The sequence below is a fragment of the Hyla sarda genome, chromosome 9, assembly GCF_029499605.1.
Source record: "Hyla sarda isolate aHylSar1 chromosome 9, aHylSar1.hap1, whole genome shotgun sequence".
NCBI classification, from domain to species: domain Eukaryota; kingdom Metazoa; phylum Chordata; class Amphibia; order Anura; family Hylidae; genus Hyla; species Hyla sarda.
The window spans coordinates 149,887,828-149,911,447 of NC_079197.1; the positions used below are offsets into that span (position 1 = coordinate 149,887,828).

Genomic DNA, 23,620 nt, shown 5'->3' on the forward strand with positions numbered 1-23,620 from the left:
CTGTGTTCCTTGCATTCTGATAAGTGGGCGTCCGACCACTGATAACAGGAAGAGAAGTCTCTTGTCCCGCAATGAAGCCCCAACATGCAAACCTGGCCATTGCTCCATTCACTCTCTATGGGACTTCCATATATTGCCGAGTGCGGTTCTCAGCATTGTTCAGAAGTCCCATAAACCAGTGTTTTCCAAACAGTGTGCCTCCAGCTGTTGCAAAACTACTACTCTCAGCATGCCCGGACAGCCTTTGGCTGTCCGGGCATACTGAGAGTTGTAGTTTTGCAACAGCTGGAGGCACCCTGGTTGGGAAACACTGCTCTAATGTGTTCTTGTCCTGCCTGTGTTCCTTACATTCTGATAAGTGGGTGTCCGACCACTGATAACAAGAAGAGACGTCTCTTGTCCCGCAATGAAGCCCCAACATGCAAACCTGGCCATTGCTCCATTCACTCTCTATGGGACTTCCATATATTGCCGAGTGCGGTTCTTAGCATTTTTCAGAAGTCCTATAAACCAGTGTTTTCCAAACAGCGTGCCTCCAGCTGTTGCAAAACTAAGACTCTCAGCATTCACGGACAGCCTTTGGCTGTCCGAGCATGCTGAGAGTTGTAGTTTTGCAACAGCTGGAGGCACCCTGGTTGGAAAACACAGCTCTTATGTGTTCCTGTCCTGCCTGTGTTCGTTGCATTCCGATAAGTGGGCGTCCGACCACTGATAACAGGAAGTCTCTTGTCCCGCAATGAAGCCCCAACATGCAAACCTGGCCATTGCTCCATTCACTCTCTATGGGACTTCCATATATTGCCGAGTGCTGTTCTCAGCATTGTTCATAAGTCCTGTAGACCAGTGTTTTCCTAATAGCGTGCCTCCAGCTGTTGCAAAACTACAACTCTCACAGTCCTCTCCTGACCAGACAAGCCATCTTGTGTACCGTAAGATTTAGCCTTTGGAATGGTGCGCTGGGGCGTGCCAAACCTGTAACCGAGATGATAGTTTTAAACTTATTAATTATCTACAGGATAGGGGTTACCTAGCAAGTCAGTGGGGTTCCGACTAGGATCACTAGACGTCCTCTGTACCCCAGCGTACAAACTTGGCCATTGCTCCATTTACTCTCTATGGGACTTCCATGTATTGCCAAGTGCTGCTTTCAGTGTATTTTATATATCTGAGCCAGTGTTTTTTCCAACCAGGGTTCCTCCAGCTGCTGTGAAACTGCAACTCCCAGCAAGCCTGACTGTCCGGGCATGCTGGGAGTTGTAGTTTCGAAACAGTTGGAGGCACCCTGGTTGAGAAACGCTGATCTGGGCAATATTCTGCTGGGAAACCTTGGGTGCTGGCATCATGTGGATGTCACTGTGTCATGTACCACCAACCTAACACTGTACAGGCCAAGTCCCTCCACTTCTTGGAAGCGATGTTCCCTAATGGCAGTGGTTTCTTTCAGCAGGAATATTTCCCCACTACACATCAGAAATTGGGCCGGAATGAGAAACATGACAAAAAGTTCAAGACGTTGACTTGGCCTCCAAGTTCTCCAAATCTGAATCCAATCAAATATCTGTGGGATGTGCTGGAAAAACATGTCCGATCCATGGAGGCCGCACTTCACAACTTACAAGATTTATATGCTAATGTCTTGGTACCAGATACCTGAGGGCACCTTCACATGTCTTGTGGAGACTCCCTTTGACCTGGCATATGCGAAGTGGGTGGTTGATATCCCTTCTTTGTCTGAGGACCATTGGAGGGAGGTGGTCGGGACTTATTAGTGCGAGGGACTTGTTGATACAGCTTCCTTTATTCTCTGTTTGTTATACCCCAGTCCGGTTGAAGCGGATTGGCGATTCTCCCTCTGATGTCTGTTTCCGATGCCAGTCTGAGGTGGGTACCCTGTTGCATGCAATGTGGGGTGTGTGTGGTGCAGTTTTGAAGAGAGGTGGCGAGTTTTCTGGCAGAGCGTTTGGAGTTCCCGTTTGTCTTGTCCCCCGAGGTTTGTCTCTTAGGTCTCATTAAAGGGGTACTCCACTGGAAAATCAACTGGTGCCAGAAAATTAAACAGATTTTTAAATTGCTTCTATTTAGAAATCTTGACCCTTCCAGTACTTCTCAGCTGCTGAATGCTCCAGAGGAAGTTCTTTTATTTTTACATTTTCATTTCTGTCTGACCACAGTGCTCTCTGCTGACACCTCTGTCCATGTCAGGAACTGTCCAGAGTAGGAGCAAAATCCCCATAGCAAACCTATCCTGCTCTGGACCGTTCCTAAAATGGACAGGGGTGTCAGCAGAGAGGACTGTGGTCAGACTGAAAGGAAATTCAAAAGAAAAGCATACAGAAGCTGATAAGTACTAGAAGGATAAAGATTTTTTTTTATAGAAGTAATTTACAAATCTGTTTAACTTTCTGGAACCAGTTGATTTAAAAAAAAAATTCCAGGAGAGTATCCCTTTAATGGGTTGGCGTCGGGCTCCCATAGGCGCCTGCTGAGATTTGTTTTCTGTTTTGTGCCCGTAAAGTGCTTATTATGGCCTGGAAAGATACTGTGGTTCCTCCGTTGTCTCAATTGAAAGCAATGGTGAATAAATATGTCGTCTTGTATCAGTACCTGTATAAGGGTACCGTTCACACGCGCAGATTTTCGCAGCGGATTTAGCTGCGGATCCGCTGGTGAAGGCCCGCTCTATGCTGTCTTTACATGTGCCTGCTGGTAGCGGCAATACGTCGCGACCAGCAGACACACTGCAGCGATGTGCGCGGCGTACTCTCACATCGCGGCCACTCTCCCTGCTCTGAGCTAGGCAGAGAGCTCCCGCGATGTGCGAGTATATTGTGACTCGCACATCGCAGTGTGCCTGCTGTTAGCGGCGTATTGCCACTCCGAGCAGGCACATGTAAAGACAGCACAGAGCGGGCCTTCACCAGCAGATCTGCAGCGTAAAATACGCTGAAAATCAGCGCGTGTGAACGTACCCTAATAGTAGAAAATGCCCCAAGAAATTTGGCAAAGTCTGGGTGCCTTGGTTACTCTTGGGGGACTCGGTGGATACTCCGGTTCGGTCATCTCAATAGGTCTAATGTGACCTGATGTTTTCCTGGTGGGGGAGGTGGGATCCAGAGTGTGCATGGGGTGTGATTGGCTTTGTCTCGTTCTGATTATGTCTTGATTGGATGTTTTTTTCTTTGCTCTGCATTGGAGCACTTGGTTTGTTTTATTGTTATTGTAAAATGAATAAAACTTAAATAAACCCTTAAAAAAAAAAAAAAAAAAAAATAAAGATCCCCTATTCTTTGAAGAGTGGATGCACTGGCTAACCCCTTTAGTCAGGTGTTTTGTTTTTTTTATTTATTTTTAAATGGCCGATCAGTGTATTAAAAACACAGCATATAGAGGTTATTTCAAGAACCAAGTCATGTGCAGAATAATACCAATACATAAAAAAATCAGCAATGTTAGAGCATCCTGAACCCTTAAAGGGGTACTCGGGTGGAAAACTTTTTTTTTAAATCAACTGGTGCCAGAAAGTTAAAACAGATTTGTAAATGACTTCTATTAAAAAAAAAAAAGAATCTTAATCCTTCCAGTACTTAGCTGCTGAATACTACAGAGGAAATTCTTTTCTTTTTGGAACCCAGAGCTCTCTGCTGACATCACGAGCGCAGTGCTCTCTGCTGACACCTCTGTCCATTTTATGAACTGTCCAGAGTAGGAGAAAATCCCCATAGCAAACATATGCTGCTCTGGACAGTTACTAAAATGGACAGAGATATCAGCAGAAAGCACTGTGGTCATGATGTCAGCAGAGAGCTCTGTGTTCCAAAAAGAAAATAATTTCCTATGTAGTATTCAGCAGCTAATAAGTACTGGAAGCAGTAAGATTTTTTTTAATAGAAGTAATTTACAAATCTGTTTAACTTTCTGGCACCAGTTGATTTAAAAAAAAAAAAAAGTTTTGCACCGGAGTACCCCTTTAAATATAATGGTTAGGTGGTCCAACCTGACCATGTCTGCTGACCCCATACACACACTCATGCTCATAAAAAAAAGGCATCTTCAGCCCAGGATAATATTAGCTCATCAGGTCTTTACTGTAGATAAGCGTTTCCCAACCAAGGTGCCTCCAGCTGTTGCAAAACTGCAACTCCCAGCATGCCCGGACAGCCAAAGGCTGTCCGGGCATGCTGGGAGTTGCAGTTTTGCAACAGCTGGAGGCACCCTGGTTGAGAAACACTACTGTAGATTTATCACAAAAAAAAAACCTCACTGTCCACAAGTGAATGTTGCAATGCTGTGTGCAGCCACAGGGGGGCTCAAACTCACCTTCTGTTGTTGTGTAGCGGCTGAGGCTCTCGGATGGGCACTGCCGGGCCCTGCTTGGGCAGTCGGTTTAGAGATTGTGCATAGCTTGGGGTAACCCATTTCTGAGAAGGACTGGCCCCGTGATGTGTGGCAGCGCCACTCCACTGCCAGGCTGTGTTGTTGCGGTACGGTGGCCGTGAACCAGACGTTGCATTTTCCGAATCCTTGTCCATAGAGCAGAGTTCATAGGACTCAGACCATCCTCTACGGAGAAAAAAAACACACAATAAGAATGTTAAATGTGGAGAGAGGTCTTTACACAAGTACAGGCACAACGAAAGCACAACCCCCACGGCTGATGGAGAACGTTACAGGGACTCTGTGTCAGGACTTGTCCTGCGAGACTATAAACGGGTGCGGTTTACTCTGCAATAACTCCCCCCCCCCCAGACAGAAGTACATCTACTACAGTGTTTCCCAACCAGGGTGCCTCCAGCTGTTGCAAAACTACAACTCCCAGCATGCCCGGAAAGCCATTGCTGTTCGTCGCATTGTTCAGAAGTCCCATAAACCAGTGTTTTCCAAACAGTGTGCCTACAGCTGTTGCAAAACTACAACTTTCAGCATGCCCGGACAGCCTTAGGCTGTCCGGGCATGCTGAGAGTTGTAGTTTTGCAACAGCCGGAGGCACCCTGGTTAGGAAACACTGCTCTAATGTGTTCTTGTCCTGCCTGTGTACCTTACATTCTGACAAGTGGGTGTCCGACAGGAAGAGAAGTCTCTTGTCCCGCAATGAAGCCCCAACATGTACCTGGCTATTGCTCCATTCACTCTCTATGGGACGTCCATATATTGCCGGGTGCTGTTCTCAGCATTGTTCAGAAGTCTCATAAACCAGTGTTTTCCAAACATCGTGCCTCCAGCTGTTGCAAAACTACAACTCCCAGCATGCCCGGACAGCCGTTGGCTGTCCGGGCATGCTGGGAGTTGTAGTTTTGCAACAGCTGGAGGCACCCTGGTTGGGAAAAACTGATCTACTATGCGAAGAGCTGACAATCTATCACCCAACAGTGAAGATAGTTCTAAAACATGTCGGATCATGGGTGTCGGTAAAGGTTCAGCCGCAGGTCAGCAACCGTCGGTAACAACCATATAAAACATAATTCACACTCTGCATCTAGGTGGGACTGTAACAACAAAGTACTAGTGATGAGCGGCAGGGGCCATAATCGAAAATTTGCGATATTTCACCGAATGTCCTCTGTTGGCGAATTTCGCATATTCGTCCCCTTATTTTTTTTTCAATGCGAAATTCGTAATGAAATTCGTATATAGTGCGCATGTGCGATCATGGGGGAGATCTATCAAAACCTGTGCAGAGGAAAAGTTGCTGAGTTGCCCATAGCAACCAATCAGATCACTTCTTTCATTTTTCAGAGGCCTTGTTAAAAATGAAAGAAGCGATCTGATTGGTTGCTATGGGCAACTCAGCCACTTTCCCTCTGCACAGGTTTTGATAAATCTCCCCCTATATCTTTCAACTAACTACTTTCCTATTGGTTGCTAGGGATGTTGCTAACCTCTGACAACTGTATTTGCATCCTTCTCGGTAGCCCACAAGCTAAAAGAAGGGAGGGATCAGTGTCGATATTCGGGAAAATTCGTATATATTCGCATATTACGAAATATCCGCGCTCCACACCGACTCGCACAGTAAATAATATTGGACCACTATCTGGAAGCGGGGAGGGATGATCACTTTTTATTTACACAGTACACATTATTGTGACGTGTACTGTGAAAAGAAAAAAAAAAAAAAGAATATTCATCATTAGTATTAATGATTTAGCGCTATATTCTAAATATTCGTGAAATCGCGAAGTGCCGATATTCACGGTAAAAATTCACATTTCGAATATTCGTGCTCAATGCTACAAAGTACACGTGTGGGCATAAGCATAGCATAGCATAGCATGTCCCATACAGTGACCCCCACTATGTATGCTAAGCAGACAGGCCCAATAGATGTAACCTGCTGCCTCTCACATCCGATACATTTCTAAGGCCGGGTTCACACCACGTTTTTGCAATACAGTTTTCCCATATACGTTTTTAATGTGAAAACCGCACGGAACCGTATTGAAAACCGTATGCATTGACTCTCCATTCAAAACCGTATGCCAAACGATGCATCAGGTTATGTCAGTATTTTTCCTGTACCCAAAATCATAGCTTAGGCCTCATAAGATTTATAGGTTTTGCCAAATTTGGCTGTATCACACATTATACATAGCATTCTATCTATTTTACTCTTCTGACGCTTGGATAGTTCAAGATAATGACCTTTAAATTTATTTATAAGGTTTTTTTGTGCACCTCTATATCTATGTGAATAATATAAGATCAGCCTATTTAGATATATTACTGAGGGACAACTATTGTTAAAGATTAGGATACATGGAGAGGGGGGAATGGATGCATTAGTGTGCGGCCATAGTGGTAGGAGCGCACAGGTACAAGTGAATACACATAGAGGTATGTTGGGACACCGATTGAGAATGAATGAACGATTGAGTGTGGAGTGAAGATAGGCTGATACGGACCTGAAAGACTCTTGGAGTGCACTGCGCAAGCGCATGCAGTGATGCCTGTAGTATGGAGTGCGCATGCGTGGATGTTGTATGGTGTTACGGATGTGATCCGGAAATACAAGCGAGCGACAGCGCTCGGGTAAGAGACCCGGAAGTAGAAGCGAGCGGCAGCGCTTGGGTAAGAGACCCGGAAGTAGAAGCGAGCGACAGCGCTCGGGTAAGAGACCCGGAAGTAGAAGCGAGCGGCAGCGCTTGGGTAAGAGACCCGGAAGTAGAAGCGAGCGGCAGCGCTCGGGTAAGAGACCCAGAAGTAGAAGCGAGCAGCAGCGCTCGGGTAAGAGACCCAGAAGTAGAAGCGAGCGGCAGCGCTTGGGTAAGAGACCCGGAAGTAGAAGCGAGCGGCAGCGCTTGGGTAAGAGACCCGGAAGTAGAAGCGAGCGGCAGCGCTTGGGTAAGAGACCCGGAAGTAGAAGCGAGCGGCAGCGCTTGGGTAAGAGACCCGGAAGTAGAAGCGAGCGGCAGCGCTTGGGTAAGAGACCCGGAAGTAGAAGCGAGCGGCAGCGCTTGGGTAAGAGACCCGGAAGTAGAAGCGAGCGGCAGCGCTTGGGTAAGAGACCCGGAAGTAGAAGCGAGCGGCAGCGCTTGGGTAAGAGACCCGGAAGTAGAAGCGAGCGGCAGCGCTCGGACATGAAACCATAGAGACTCACAGGTATCTCCTTCTGGTCAAACAGACCTTTGTAATTAAGTTGATTATGTAGTATAAATAAGACAGATGTAAGGAAATAGAAGCACAACAACCCTGAGGAAGTTGCCGACGGGCAACGGAACGCGTGGGGTCTTTAGGGGGGCACCTGCCTGGTAACTCCTCCATTAACCGTCCTGTGTCATCTTGTCATACCTTTGCCACATGAGAATACAGGTTGTATATGGGCTGTTGAGATGAATATAGTACTATGTGGCAGCTTATGTGTATATCATAGTGACGTTATTGATGTACTGTAATAGGCAGGTGCCCTGGGTGGGGTTCCCTTGTTGAGGGGGCTCACCCCGTTTTGTGCTTTGGCTGCTTTTGGCCTTTTTAAGTGTTTTTAATGGTCCTTTTTGTCTTTTTGGGTGTGCGCTGTTTTACGTGTTTCTATTACTTTTGGATATTGTGTTACATTTGATACGTATAGCAGCACCCCCTTTCTAATTGATGTTGCTGAGCCCGCTCATATTTTAGTGGTTGTAGCTTAGGCCTCTTTCACACTATGAAATAGTTCTGTTTAGGAACTTCCGTCACCAGTTCCGTCACTATATCGGCGAAACCCGGCTGTTACAGAGCCCCTGACGGCCGTGACTAAATTGCATTGCAGCCTATGGGGTTTTGTAACTGCCCGTTTGCACCTGTATATGCCCGTAATTCATTACGGGCGTTATACAGCGACGGGACATCGTGGCGGAAAAATTACTGCATGCGGTAATTCACGCTGAAAAATTTACAGGCGGAAAAAATGATGTCGGGCGGAATTTTTTTTACCATTGACTTCAATTGATTTCTGCTAGCGGATTCCGCTTGAAGAATGAACATGTTCTTTCTTCAAGCGGAACGGAATTCAGCGTCACGATTCTGCTAGCTGAATTTCCGCAGTGTGAACAGGACAGCGGAAATAACATTAAAGTCAATGGGCAGAGGAGATGAGCATTAATATGGAGCGGAGAATTCAAGAGGAATTACTCGAGTAAATTCCTCTTGAATTACTCCGTGTGAACGCACCCTAAGAGTGCTTGGAGAATCCTGGAAGCTATAAAGTCCCGTCATCAATGTCCCCTCTCCTGGCGTGTCTGTTTTAGTAAATATTTATATTCACATTAACAACCATGGGGGAGATTTATCAAGACCTGGGCAAAGGAAAAGTTGCCCAGTTGCCCATAGCAACCAATCAGATCGCTTCTTTCATTTTGCAGAGGCCTTGTTAAAAATGAAAGAAGCGATCTGATTGGTTGCTATGGGCAACTTTTCCTCTGGACGGGTTTTGATAAATCTCCCCCCATATGTGTATCTAGTTATATTTCCAGGATGAATAACAGGAACTGCACAATGCAGCACGTTCTAAAACAATATATAAAGTTGTGGCAGTATTGCTTTTATAATGCAAGTATTTACCAAAACATATGTTAAAGGGCTACTCCGGTGGAAGACAATTTTTCTTTAAATCAACTGGTGCCAGAAAGATAAACAGATTTGTAAATTACTTCAATTTTAAAATCTTAATCCTTCCAGTACTTATCAGCTGCTGTATGCTCCACAGGAAGTTTTTCCTTTTTTGAATTTCCTTTCTCTCTGACCACAGTGCTCTCTGCTGACACCTCTGTCTGTGTCAGGAACTGTCCAGAGCAGGAGAGGTTTGGTATGGGGATTTGCTCCTGCTCAGGACAGTTCCTGACATGGACAGAGGTGTCAGCAGAGAGCAATATGGTCAGACAGAAAGGAAATTCAAAAAGAAAATAACTTTCTGTGGAGCATGCAGCAGCTGATAAGTACTGGAAGGATTAAGATTTTTATATAGAAGTAATTTACAGATCTATTTAACTTTCTGGCACCAGTTGATTGAAAAAAATGGTTCATTTGGAAAACTCTTTTTTTTTTTTTTTTTAAAGCAACTGTTGCCAGAAAGTTAAACAGATCTGTAAATTACTTCTATTTAAAAATCTTAATCCTTCCAGTACTTTTTAGGGGCTGTATACTAAAGAGAAATAAAAAAAGAAAAGAAATGCATTTCCTGTGATGTCATGACCACAGTGCTCTCTGCTGACCTCTGCTGTCCATTTTAGGAACTGTCCAGAGCAGCATATGTTTGCTATGGGGATTTTCCATTGCTCTGGACAGATCCTAAAATGGACAGCAGAGGTCAGCAGGGAGCACTGTGGTCATGACATCACAGGAAATGCATTTCTTTTTGGGATTTCTCTTTAGTATACAGCTTCTAAAAAGTACTGGAAGGATTCAAAAATTTTAATAGAAGTGATTTACAAATCTGTTTAACTTTCTGGCACCAGTTGATTTAAAAAAAAAAAAAAAAAAGTTTTCCACGGGAGTACCCCTTTAAGAGAGCCAGCAATCCTAGACTTCAGGGTTAGCGAGTCAGGATACAGAATCCCCTTACCTTCGAGGGACTCCATCCTCATGTGGGGGTATGATGACTACCTTCACTGTGACTGACGTGCGGAGGAGGTCAATCATCTGGTCGTGTGTAAGTGTCACCACGGCTACTTTGCATATTTCTACAAGTCGACTTCCCTGCCGCAGACCAGCCTGCCATGCAAATCCATAGTCCTCCACTTCTGCTACCGTACCGTCATACTTTACATGGAAACCGAGCTGACCCAGTCCGTTCCGGCGTAAGGTCATGTCCATCGTCTCGCATCCCGTGGTCATTATCTGATGAGGAGATAAGAGGCCGTTACTCTCATACGCAGATCATACACCACAACTTGACTAATCCTCCAGGTGCCTTATATACTAAAGCTGTGGTCTCCAACCTGCGGACCTCCAGATGTTGCAAAACTACAACTCCCAGCATGCCCGGACAGCCAACGGCTGTCCGGGCATGCTGGGAGTTGTAGTTTTGCAACATCTGGAGGTCCGCAGGTTGTTGGTAGAGATGAGCGAACTTACAGTAAATTCGATTCGTCACGAACTTCTCGGCTCGGCAGTTGATTTATCCTGCATAAATTAGTTCAGCTTTCCGGTGCTCCCGTGGGCTGTAAAAGTTGGATACAGCCCTAGGAGACTCTTTCCTAGGACTGTATCCACCTTTTCCAGCCCACCGGAGCACCTGAAAGCTGAACTTATTTATGCAGGATAAGTCATCAACTGCCGAGCCGAGAAGTTCGTGACGAATCGAATTTACTGTAAGTTCGCTCATCTCTAGTTGTTGGCTGTCCGGGCATGCTAAGAGTTGTAGTTTTGCAACATCTGGAGGTCCGCAGGTTGGAGACCACTGTTCTAAAATATATGCCTATGGCAGAATTCACTTGGGGAGATACCTGCCAGCCATAGGGTCTCCTGGCTGGGCTATACAACCCTATATACCATCCGAAAAAGTAAACCAGACATCATTCATTTCACTTACATAGAATTAACCCATAAAGGGTGGAGTAACCTTGTAAATACATTATATATATATATATATATATATATATATATATATATATATATATGTGTGTGTGAAGTTACAGCCTGTATGATACCCCAGAGCTGCACTTACAATTCTGCAACCCTCACAGCTGAAATCTGCCACTACTTTTTGCCTTCCCAGAGCATGTTCTTGTGATTTCTATTGTTGATGTGATGTAGTACATACTACAAGCCCCTGTGTTATAGGAAAAAGAGCAGAATTGTCAATACAGCTTTAGGGTATACTTAAGGGGGTACTCAGGTGGAAAACTTTTATTTATTCATTATTTTTTTTTTATTTTATTTTATTTTTAAATCATCTGGTGCCAGAAAGTTAAAAACAGATTTGTAAATGACTTCTATTAAAAAAATTCTTAATCCTTCCAGTACTTATTAGCGGCGGTATACTACAGAGGAAATGCTTTTATTTTTGGATTTCATTTCTGCCACAAGCACAGTGCTCTCTGCTGACACCACTGTCCATGTCAGGAACTGTCCGGAGAAGGAGAAAATCCCCATAGTAAACCTATCCTGCTCTGGACAGTTCCTAAAATGGACAGAGGTGTCAGCAGAAAGCACTTTGGTCAGACAAAAATAAAAAAAGAAAAGAACTTCCTGTGGATCATACAGGAGCTGATAAGTCAGGGGTGTGGAAATTTAATAAAAAAACTACTTGTCCACGGGACTAAAATGGAGCAAAATCTACTTGTCCCTCATGACGGACTTGTCCGGGCCAATTTTCGCTTTTACACTCTCGTTTTTTCCCTTCTCGCCCCTATAATAGCCATAACTAACTACTATAATGATACCTTTACATTTTTCAATAACATATTCTTCGAACCAAAAAAAAAAAAAATTATATATATATATATTTATATATAAATAAATATAAATAAATCGGTGAAGTGAAATTTAAATAGTAAAAGAATTTAGCAAATTTGGTGGTTTTCTTTTCTACGCCATTTACCTGTTGAGGTAACATGTTAGTTTGATACTTTACTTTTGACCCCTGAGGAAGTTGCTGACGGGCAACGGAACGCGTGGGGTCTTTAGGGGGGCACCTGCCGTATTACTCCTCCATCTATTGTCCTCTACTACCAGTCCCCTGTGCTATATACTGAGGATGTTCAGGTTGTATACATATTATTGGTGTTGTGGGGACAGGACTGTATTGATGTAACATTCTTGTTGTATGATAGGTTGATAACCTGTGTATTTGTGGAGGCAGGTGCCCTGGGTGGGGTTTCTCCCCTTCTTTTTGGTAGGGGGTCCCCCCCCTCGTTTGTGCAGTGGCCAATTGGGCCTTTTTTAATTGGTTTTAACTGTATTGTCTGCTTTTTGTACTATTTATATGTAATAAAGATATACATTTTGGATTACAGTTCTTGTGGGTGTGCATTATATTGCGTATCTATTTCTCTTTTTGTGTAGTTTGATACTTTAGGTCGCCTGATTACAGCAATACCAGATTTCTATAGTTTCCGTCATGTTTTACTCATTTTTTAAAAATTCTGAACTTTTTCGAATTTTTTTAATTGCCATTTTTTTTACCCCTATTTTTTTTCACATACCAGGCTGTCCCATAATCAGTTTTTTGTATCGGTACCATTTTGGTATTGATCAGACTTTTTATTAGCTTTTTAACTTTTTTTTCTGGGATATTATAAAACTTGCAATTCTGTGGTTTGGTATTTTTTTTTACATTTACGTCATTTACCGTACGGGATACATAATGTTTTATTTTAAAAGTTTGTACAATTACACACGCAGCGATACTAAATATGTTTATTATTATTAGGTTGACATGTTTTTATAAAGGAAACAGGGATGATTCAAACTTTTTACATGGAAGGGGTTAACGTGTGTCTTTTAAACTTTTCTTAAAACTTTATAATTATTTTTTTTTTTTTTTTTTTTTTACACTTTATTAGACTTTTAGGAGGAGTCATTAGATTCCTCATACAGATCAATAGTGTTCTGTTGAACTCCATTGATCTGTGTGCTCTCAGGCTACCTTTATAGTATAGTATACCTTTACAGTGATCACGCTGCGGGGGTCGGTCCACCCCACAAGGGACCATTCACATGTCCCTTTAGATGCCGCTGTCAGCTTTGACGGCGGCGATCTAAAGGGTTAATAGCCAGCCACGGCGAACGCCACGGCAAATCCAGACTATTAGTGGCGGCCCACAGCTACTGAGAACCTGCTGAGCGCCTCTGCAATTGCTTGCCCAAAGTAGAGCTAAAGGCCGGAAAAATTCACCTGCCCGGAACTGCATGACCTGGGCGATAGGAATTCCACATCCTTGTAAGTACTGGAAGGATTAAGATTTTTTAATATAAGTAATTTACAAATCTGTTTAACTTTCTGGCACCAGTTGATTTAAAAAAAAAAAAAAAAAAAATATATATATATATATAAAAAAAATCCAGCAGAGTACCCCTTTAAGTATCAATGTAACAAAAGGCCTCTGTATGTGGTACATAGTGACGACTCCTATCTCCTACACAAGATTTTACATCAGAGCTATACACAAGGCTCTGGCTAATACACCAGAAAGTACAGAAAGCAAATAGTAGAAAACACTGAATATACACAATTCTTCCATCTTTATTAATATTTTATTTATCTTTATTAGTAATCATTACTTTATGAGCATAATATGCAATGCAAAAGTCACAATATTAAAACTCTGCACAAATAAAAAGGCATGACACACAAAACGGCAACCTGACAGTGCGAGTCAATGTACAAATTGGTTACAAGACGCCATTGCACGTACACACATTTGTTAATGCCCCTATGTTAACACAGCACAACTAGATAAACCAGAAAGACTTCAGACATACGAGAACAGAGAAAGTACAGTGAAACCTCAGGAGAAGACCATCCCTTTTAGAAGACCACCCCCTATCTAAATTACTTTTTTTTCTGCGACCTAAATCAGTGTTTCCCAACCAGTGTGCCTCCAGCTGTTGCAAAACTACAACTCCCAGCATGCCCGGACAGCCAAAGGCTGTCCGGGCATGCTGGGAGTTGTAGTTTTGCAACAGCTGGAGGCACACTGGTTGGGAAACACTGCCCTAAATAGTCTGTAAGCAGGTCCCCAATCTGCATCACCAAGCTGGAGCAAGAAGGAGGAGACCCGGACATGAAAGAGAGATGATTCCAGCATTGTACCACATCAATGGAGCCGACGATGGATTCTTTTTTGAACCATCAAGTGTCATTGGATAGGAGGCAGGAAGAGGAAGGCTGTCAGACAGGGATAGGGTTGAAACCTTTCTCGCAAGAAAAATACCAGCCATTCTAATTTGCATAATTTATTATATATGCGTGACATCACAGATACACATATGCAGGGGAAATTTTGTCCTATTCTGATTCTGATATTTTGTCCTATTTCTCCTTGAAGGGGGGTGTATGGGCTCATTTCTTGTCCCCCGATCTGTAGTTTTTAACAGAACCATTTTTGTTTTGATGTGACTGTTTGATCGCTTTTTATTTATTTTTATTTTTTTAGTTACTAACTACAACTCCCAGCATGCCCTGATACAGCCTGTGGCTCAGCAGCTGCCCCAAAAGAAATCTACAACTCCCAGCATGTTGGACTATATAGTAGTATATAGTATAGGTCAGTGTTTCCCAACCAGGGGTGCCTCCAGCTGTTGCAATACTACAACTGACAGCATGCCCGGACAGCCGTTGGCTGCACGGGCATGCTGGGAGTTGTAGTTTTGCAAAAGCTGGAGCCACCCATGGTTGGGAAACACTGGTATAGTATATGGTGCAACATTCCGGGAGTTGCATGGCCGTATTCTTTTATATAAAAACACTGGTAGGGTGGCGAAAATACAGGCTGTGCCGGTAAAATACCGGCCAGGTGGGAACCTAGACAGGGAAGGTACAGCCTATATAATGCTGCAATGGGGAGAGGAGCCATATTGGAGACCAGGAATAAGATGTGAAGCGATGTGAATGAGATGTGGAGCCATGCTGTGGATTAGGAATGGGGTAGGGAGCCATGCTGTGGATTAGGAATGAGTAGGGAGCCATGCTGTGGATTAGGAATGAGTAGGGAGCCATGCTGTGGATTAGGAATGGGTAGGGAGCCATGCTGTGGATTAGGAATGGGGTAGGGAGCCATGCTGTGGGGATTAGGAATGGGTAGGGAGCCATGCTGTGGATTAGGAATGGGTAGGGAGCCATGCTGTGGATTAGGAATGGGGTAGGGAGCCATGCTGTGGGGATTAGGAATGGGGTAGGGAGCCATGCTGTGGATTAGGAATGGGTAGGGAGCCATGCTGTGGATTAGGAATGGGGTAGGGAGCCATGCTGTGGATTAGGAATGGGTAGGGAGCCATGCTGTGGATTAGGAATGGGGTAGGGAGCCATGCTGTGGGGATTAGGAATGGGGTAGGGAGCCATGCTGTGGATTAGGAATGGGTAGAGAGCCATGCTGTGGGGATTAGGAATGGGTAGGGAGCCATGCTGTGGGGATTAGGAATGGGGTAGGGAGCCATGCTGTGGATTAGGAATGAGTAGGGAGCCATGCTGTGGATTAGGAATGGGGTAGGGAGCCATGCTGTGGATTAGGAATGGGGTAGGGAGCCATGCTGTGGATTTGGAATGAGTAGGGAGCTATGCTGTGGATTAGGAATGAGTAGGGAGCCATGCTGTGGATTAGGAATGGGTAGGGAGCCATGCTGTGGATTAGTAATGGGGTAGGGAGCCATGCTGTGGATTAGGAATGTGGTAGGGAGCCATGCTGTGGATTAGGAATGGGTAGGGAGCCATGCAGTGGATTAGGAATGGGTAGGGAGCCATGCAGTGGATTAGGAATGGGGTAGGGAGCCATGCAGTGGATTAGGAATGGGGTAGGGAGCCATGCTGTGGATTAGGAATGGGGTAGGGAGCCATGCTGTGGATTAAGAATGAGTAGGGAGCCATGCTGTGGATTAGGAATGAGTAGGGAGCCATGCTGTGGATTAGGAATGAGTAGGGAGCCATGCTGTGGATTAGGAATGGGTAGGGAGCCATGCTGTGGATTAGTAATGGGGTAGGGAGCCATGCTGTGGATTAGGAATGTGGTAGGGAGCCATTCTGTGGATTAGGAATGTGGTAGGGAGCCATGCTGTGGATTAGGAATGGGTAGGGAGCCATGCTGTGGATTAGGAATGGGTAGGGAGCCATGCAGTGGATTAGGAATGGGTAGGGAGCCATGCTGTGGATTAGGAATGAGTAGGGAGCCATGCTGTGGATTAGTAATGAGTAGGGAGCCATGCTGTGGATTAGTAATGAGTAGGGAGTCATGCTGTGGATTAGGAATGGGGTAGGGAGCCATGCTGTGGATTAGGAATGGGGTAGGGAGCCATGCTGTGGATTAGGAATGGGGTAGGGAGCCATGCTGTGGATTAGGAATGGGGTAGGGAGCCATGCTGTGGATTAGGAATGGGGTAGGGAGCCATGCTGTGGATTAGGAATGGGGTAGGGAGCCATGCTGTGGATTAGGAATGGGGTAGGGAGCCATGCTGTGGATTAGGAATGAGTAGGGAGCCATGCTGTGGATTAGGAATGGGGGTAGGGAGCCATGCTGTGGATTAGGAATGGGGTAGGGAGCCATGCTGTGGATTAGGAATGAGTAGGGAGCCATGCTGTGGATTAGGAATGGGGTAGGGAGCCATGCTGTGGATTAGGAATGGGGTAGGGAGCCATGCTTGGGGCAAGACTAAGATATGGAATCCAAGCTGAGGACCAGACCTGAGACTGAGTGATTTTGGAGACCAGGAATAAGATGAGAAGACATGTTGAGGGTCAAGGAAGGAGACTAGGAACAGTTCTGGGTACAAGAAATAAGATGGGAAGCCTTGTTAGGACCAATAATGAGATGGGGGCCTAATTAAGACAAAGAATTAAACGGGAGACATCCTGTGGACTAAGAATGAGTTGTATAGTTATGTTTGGGGCCAGGACGGAGATAATGTGCCAGGCTGGGGCTATGAATCGGAAGGGATGTGATGTTGGGTATAAATCATGAGATTTGGGGGGGGGGAGGGGGTTGAGCTTTGGGAGTCACATTGGGGACCAGTAATTCAATGCAAAAAAATCTGTATACTTTTGTCCTTGGGAGGATCGCTCTCATAAAAGACCATTTTCTTTTTTTATCACAAATTTGAATGGTTGTCTCAAAGAGGCTTCACTGTATACATAAAGTGCATTATCATTACAAATCAGGTAGATCAACGCCTACAAATACAATAAAAGTATGCCATCGAAGATATACAAAGAACGGGCATACACATCAACACCTGTGTTTTGGAGAAAGACAACCCATCCATATACTCTTTTAGGGCATAAGGGCACCATTAAAGGGGAGGGGGGGGGGTGTCTGTTTAGGTTCAGGTCCCCATAGAGTTGAATGAAGCAGAATTGCACATGTGTGACTGCTGAAATGGGGGAGGTGAGGGCGTTAGTGATCGGTCACTTATCACTTACCCTCTAGACAGGTGATCAGTGGTGTTCATAGGACAGTGTCTCCCAACCAGGGTGCCTCCAGCTGTTGCAAAACTACAACTCCCAGCATGCCCGGACAGCCAAAGGCTGTCCGGGCATGCTGGGAGTTGTAGTTTTGCAACATCTGGAGGCACCCTGGTTGGGAGACACTGTCCTATGAACACCACTTTAAAAGCATTCCACATAATACCAACATTTCACCTACAGAAGCCTCAGCTTCCAGATGACATATATTATGATGATGCCCTACACCAGTGTTCTCCAACCCGTGGCCCTCCAGGTGTTGCAAAACTACAACTTAGACATCCATGCTAGGAGTAGTAGTTTTGAAACTGGAGGGTTTGAGGCCACTGCGCTCTACATATAAGCTGAAACGCGTGTATGGTGTCCCAGGAGATACAAGGATAGATAGGATAACGTTGCTTGCCCATTTGTGCAGAATGACTCAGAATTGATGTGGACTTTTATTATTGTGTCTTAATTTGCATAGTATGGTATATTCTTAAAATAGTGGACACCCGCACAAGTATTCCGACATGAGTAAATAACATTTATTCTTTGAATAACGAAAAGTTGAATAGTTTTCCAATCTATTTCGTGTATCAACAAACAAAAAAACCTCTTCTTACCTTCCTCATTTACCCTGTAGACCAGTGTTTCCCAACCAGGGTGCCTCCAGATGTTGCAAAACTACAACTCCCTGCATGCCTGGACAGCCTTTGGCTGTCCAGGCATGCTGGGAGTTGTAGTTTTGCAACACCTGGAGGCGCCCTGGTTGGGAAACCCTGCTGTAGTCTCTGGTACCGCTGCTCCTGATCTTTGCCATACTCAACTCCGAACACCGCTCTGGTCAGTGATAGGCTGAGCGACAATGTGATGCATTAGGTCCAAGCACCAGGAAGTGACGTTTACCAGCGTTCTGAGGTTGGCACTAGACATTGCCTCTCAACCAATCACTGGCCACAGCGGTGTCCTGCCAGCCAGTGATCCCAGCAGCTGCGGAGGCCAGGAGCAGTGATACCGGAGGCTATGGGAAGATCGAGGGAGGCAACTATAGTTTTAATTTTTATTTTTTTTTAGATAAAAAGGCAACTGGGCCATGTAAAAAAAAAAAAAAAATGTATATAGCACACACACACACACACACACACATTTATATATATATATGTGCATATAAATATATATATGTGTGCATATAAATAAATATTTATATATATGTATATAAATAAATATTTATATTTGTATATAAATATATATATATATATATATATATATAAATAAAAATGTATATATGTATATATAAATATATATATATATATATATATGTGTATATATATATATATTTATACACATACACTCTGTATAAATATTTTTATATATAAATATATGTATATACACACACACATTTACATTATATATATTTTTATTTATTTATTTTATATATATATATATATTTATACACATACATACATATATATATATATATATATATATATATATATATATATATATATATAAAATATATATTATATATATGTAAAACATTTTTGCCGGAGAACCCCTTTAAGAATATGTCCTGTTCTTATTATGGACACCCAGGTGCAAGGCTGGGAAAAGTTACAGCTATTGTGTTCATACCTGTGTGATCAGCACATAAAGCAGAACATTTATGTTTGGAAATTAATAAAAATACTGACAGCAAGCAGAGATCTTGAATATGAAACAGAAAGTATGTTTCAACGTATTTAAAATAAAAAAAATTGCACTATTGTGCTCACATGGACGTCGCTGTGCAAGGTAATACATTGTAGGGTCACTGCCCCTTCTTTCTCCTGAATAATGGCGGTCCAGGAGCCAACACCCTACTTACCATATATTGAGGGCCTAATCGAAGTATATAACTTTTCTGCAGCAATTAATTGTTAGGAGATTCTATAACATATAGTTTTTTGGCCTCTGTATAGCCAATATGTACATTGTATTTTATATTATATATCTACATGCCTTATGGACCCAACTCTATGTTACGTTCACTCAGGGCAAATCACACTGCATGACAAAATCTGCATCGATTATACAACTGAGGATTTTTTTAGGACGCATGCGCACCTCAGGTTTTGTGCATCTGGTAGCCGGATTCATCGGGGGAATTTCGAAACCACCTGCTGCGGTATCCCTGTTGGATCTTTGCTGCACCCCATTTGTTTCAATGACCCTAACATCTGCTCATTTTCCGTCTGTATCTGGGTTTGGACCCGGAGTGAAAACTGTGGTATGCTGTAATTTTGGGTCAAAATTCGGATATAGTTGAAAAATGAGCCGCCTGGAGTTACTAGCTAACACGCTGTTTGGCTCACTGGACTGAACGGCGTACAGACAGACGCAGATGGTTTTGAAATTCTCTCAATGGATCTGACTGCACAAAACGTGGTGTGCATGCACCTTTCGTACATTTATTATTTTCTGGTTTTGGAGCAGATTTTCTTTTGCACGTAATAGACACTGTATGTAAACATACCCTTATGGGGTGCAACATTTAAAGGGGTATTCCAGGAAAAACTTTTTTTTAAATAAATAAATAAATATATATATATATATATATATATATATATATATATATATATATATCTCATCTGGCTCCAGAAAGATAAACAGATTTGTAAATTACTCCTATTAAAAAAATCTTAATCCTTCCAATAATTATCAGCTGCTGAAGTTGAGTTGTTATTTTCTGTCTGGCAACAGTGCTCTCTGCTGACATCTCGGCTTGTCTCAGGAACAGAGTAGGAGAGGTTTGCTATGGGGATTTGCTTCTATTCTGGACAGTTCCTGAGACAGGTGTTATCAGAGAGGACTTAGAAAGAAAAGAACAATTCAACTTATGCAGTACTGAAAGGATTAAGATTTTACAAATCTGTTTAACTTTCTGAAGCCGGTTGAGATAAATATATATGTATGTATATGTATATGTATATGTATATATATGTATATGTATATATGTATATGTATATGTGTATATGTATATATATGTATATGTGTATATATATATATATATATATATATATATATATATATATATATATCAACTGGCTCCAGAAAGTTAAACAGATTTGTAAATTACTTCTATTAAAAAATCTTAATCCTTCCAGTACTTATTAGCTGCTGAATACTACAGAAGAAATTATTTTCTTTTTGGAACACAGAGCTCTCTGCTGAATCACGAGCCCAGTGCTCTCTGCTGACATCTCTGTCCATTTTAAGAACTGTCCAGAGTAGGAGAAAATCCCCGTAGCAAACATATGCTGCTCCTAAAATGGACAGAGATGTCAGCAGAGAGCACTGTGCTTGTGATGTCAGCAGAGAGCTCTGTGTTCCAAAAAAAGAATCTACTCTGTAGTATTCAACAGCTAGTAAGTACTCGAAGGATTAAGATTTTTTAATAGAAGTAATTTACAAATCTGTTTAACTTTATGGCACCAGTTGATTAAAAAAAAAAAAATGTACACCGGAGTACCCCTTTAACATGTCATGTCAACCAGGGCTAAAAGCTGATGTTCTAGACCAGTGTTTCCCAACCAGGGTGCCTCCTGCTGTTACAAAACTACAACACCCAGCATGCCCGGACAGCCAATGGCTGTCCGGGCATGCTGGGAGTTGTAGTTTTGTAACAGCTGGAGGCACCCTGGTTGGGAAACACTGTTCTAGACAATCGTCATGTCCCCCCACTATGTAGTGGTCATGGTTGGTTACTGCAGCTGAGCTCTATACATTCGCCTCAGTGGGAGCAGAGCTTCAGTAACCCAGCATGGCCACTACACAATGTACAGAGCCTTCTGTTCATGTTGGCACCCCACACAGATCGGATATTGATGACCTACCTTGAGGATAGACCATTCACAGAAAAATCCCTAAAATTTACATGGACACTTTCTTCATAGGGCTCAATAAACCGTGGTGGTCAGGATTATTGTCATCTGAGGCAATTAGGAAATGACAACATACGGTGACAAGGGGATACACGGGCATGGACTGGTAGTTTCTCTACACTATGTGTGATGCAATATTGCTGTGTATAAAAAGAAACCCTATTTCATATCCAGGATATGGATTTCTTTATTGATGGACGTTACAGCTCTCAGACACCACTGATAGAGTTTGATTTACTGTACGCTCCAACAGCATTTACATGATTAACTCAGCAATCGGTCAAATAAAGCAAAGCCAGCATTTAAGCAACCCCGCTGCTTTATTGAAGACTTACTGACCTTAAGTCTCTGCACAATCTCCCGGATATCTTCTGCATTGCCGTCAATTGCCCATATTAATATATGATCACCTCGGCCATAAAAGATCTTCAGGGACAGCGGCTCTGGAGTCCACCCAATGACATCAGCACAGTAACAGTTAAAGACCACTTCCTTTGTGGTGGTCTCTATCAGGACCATGAACTCATTGGAGATGCCCAAAGCGCATTCTGTCTCAGCTGCCTGAGAAAAGTCTTGAGCCATCACCCGCCAACACAAGGCGCCCGAACTCTGCAGCTCGGCCCCGGCCCGTGCCCTTGTCCTTTCCTTCTTCTTCGACGTCAGAGAGATCAGGTTAAATTTACCGGAGGTGTCGATAGGAGTATTGGTGACATAGTTCTCTGCCAGGTCCTTTAAGTATTCCTGTCTCGTACGAGTAGCCATAGTGTGAAATTTATCTGACTTGTGAGCTGCATTCTCAGCATTGATCACTTTGGCCAGAAGAAAATCGCGGAACACATCGGATTTACGGAATGTGACGCCATTAGGAATTGGAGGACCAAAGGGAGGGACATCTTTGGATCTGGTCACTGCCACTCTGTAAGGAATATGGCAATTCGCATTAAACAAAACACATTTATTTGACGTAAATAGATATTAGGGCTGGGAAAAATGTGCGATTGCGATTAAATAGCGCAATGTCGATATGCAATTGCGATATAGACTAATGATGAAATCCCCCAATTTCATGTCCATCCCCAAATTTTACATTCTCTCCCCCACCCCCCCCCCCCCCCCCCCACTCCATGTCACATTCACACTCCCATTAATGTTGTGTTAGGGCTTATGGGGAAAAAAAAAAAAGAAAACTGATGCTTACCTATCCCCAGTCCCCTGTAGGTCTGCCGCAGATCCCGTTCTCCTTCATGCAGCCGGTGTCTTATGGGACTTACAGGACCTTCCTGTTCAGCCAATTACTGTCCTGACATATGACACCGCTGCCACCACTGACTGGCGTAGCAGAAAGGTCCTGGAACTTGTCGGGAGCACAGAGAAGATATCGGGACCGCACAGAGAACGGGATCTGCAGCAGACCTACAGGGAGCGGGGCTATGTAAGCATCAGGTTTTTTAGGTTTCCTCCACACCCCTATTATTACTTAGGGCAGTGTTTCCTAACCTGGGTGCCTTCAGCTGTTGCAAAACTACAACTCGCAGCATACCTGGACAGCCGTAGGCTGTCCGGGCATGCAGGGAGCTGTAGTTTTGCAACAGCTGAAGGCACACTGGTTGGGAAACAATGACTTGGCATTTGAATTTCGGTGGCACATGAGGGTGCGATCATATCAATACATTGCAACTTGCAAAAATCATGAATCAATTGTGATATATTGTGCAGTGAAAAAAAAAAATATATATATATATATATTTAAGATGCAGAAAAGTACAGCAGCACACCCAGTAGTAAAGCACAAAAAATTGGGATTTATTGACCCATATCAAAAGCATTTGATATGGGTCAATAAATCCCAATTTTTTGCACTTTACTACTGGGTGTGCTGCTGTACTTTTCTGCATCTTGGATTATTTGAGCCGTCTGCGATTGGGACTGCTATCCTTGCTTGCACCCCAAGATTTTGCCAGAATACGTGGTCGTGCTGCCTACCTTCTACATGTATATATATATATATATATATATATGTATATATATATATATATATATATATATATATATATATATATATATATATATATAGGGAAATATGCAAAGCAGCTCATTACATCACCTATTCACAGAATGTTCCCTGGTAACAGCT

General features: G+C 43.3%; 1 protein-coding gene across 11 annotated transcripts in view; it reads right to left on the reverse strand.

Annotated features, from left to right (window-relative positions):
- Window positions 1–23,620, reverse strand: part of SIPA1L3 (signal induced proliferation associated 1 like 3) — a 215,151-nt gene that overhangs the window by 40,367 nt on the left and 151,164 nt on the right. For all 11 annotated transcript variants that reach the window (XM_056537654.1, XM_056537652.1, XM_056537653.1 and 8 more), the window contains 3 exons: window positions 21,826–22,402; window positions 10,034–10,308; window positions 4,318–4,560 (listed from right to left, as the gene is read on the reverse strand). In XM_056537654.1, the coding sequence (XP_056393629.1) occupies window positions 4,318–4,560; window positions 10,034–10,308; window positions 21,826–22,402 (1,095 nt within the window). The remainder of the gene's footprint in view (window positions 1–4,317; window positions 4,561–10,033; window positions 10,309–21,825; window positions 22,403–23,620) is intronic.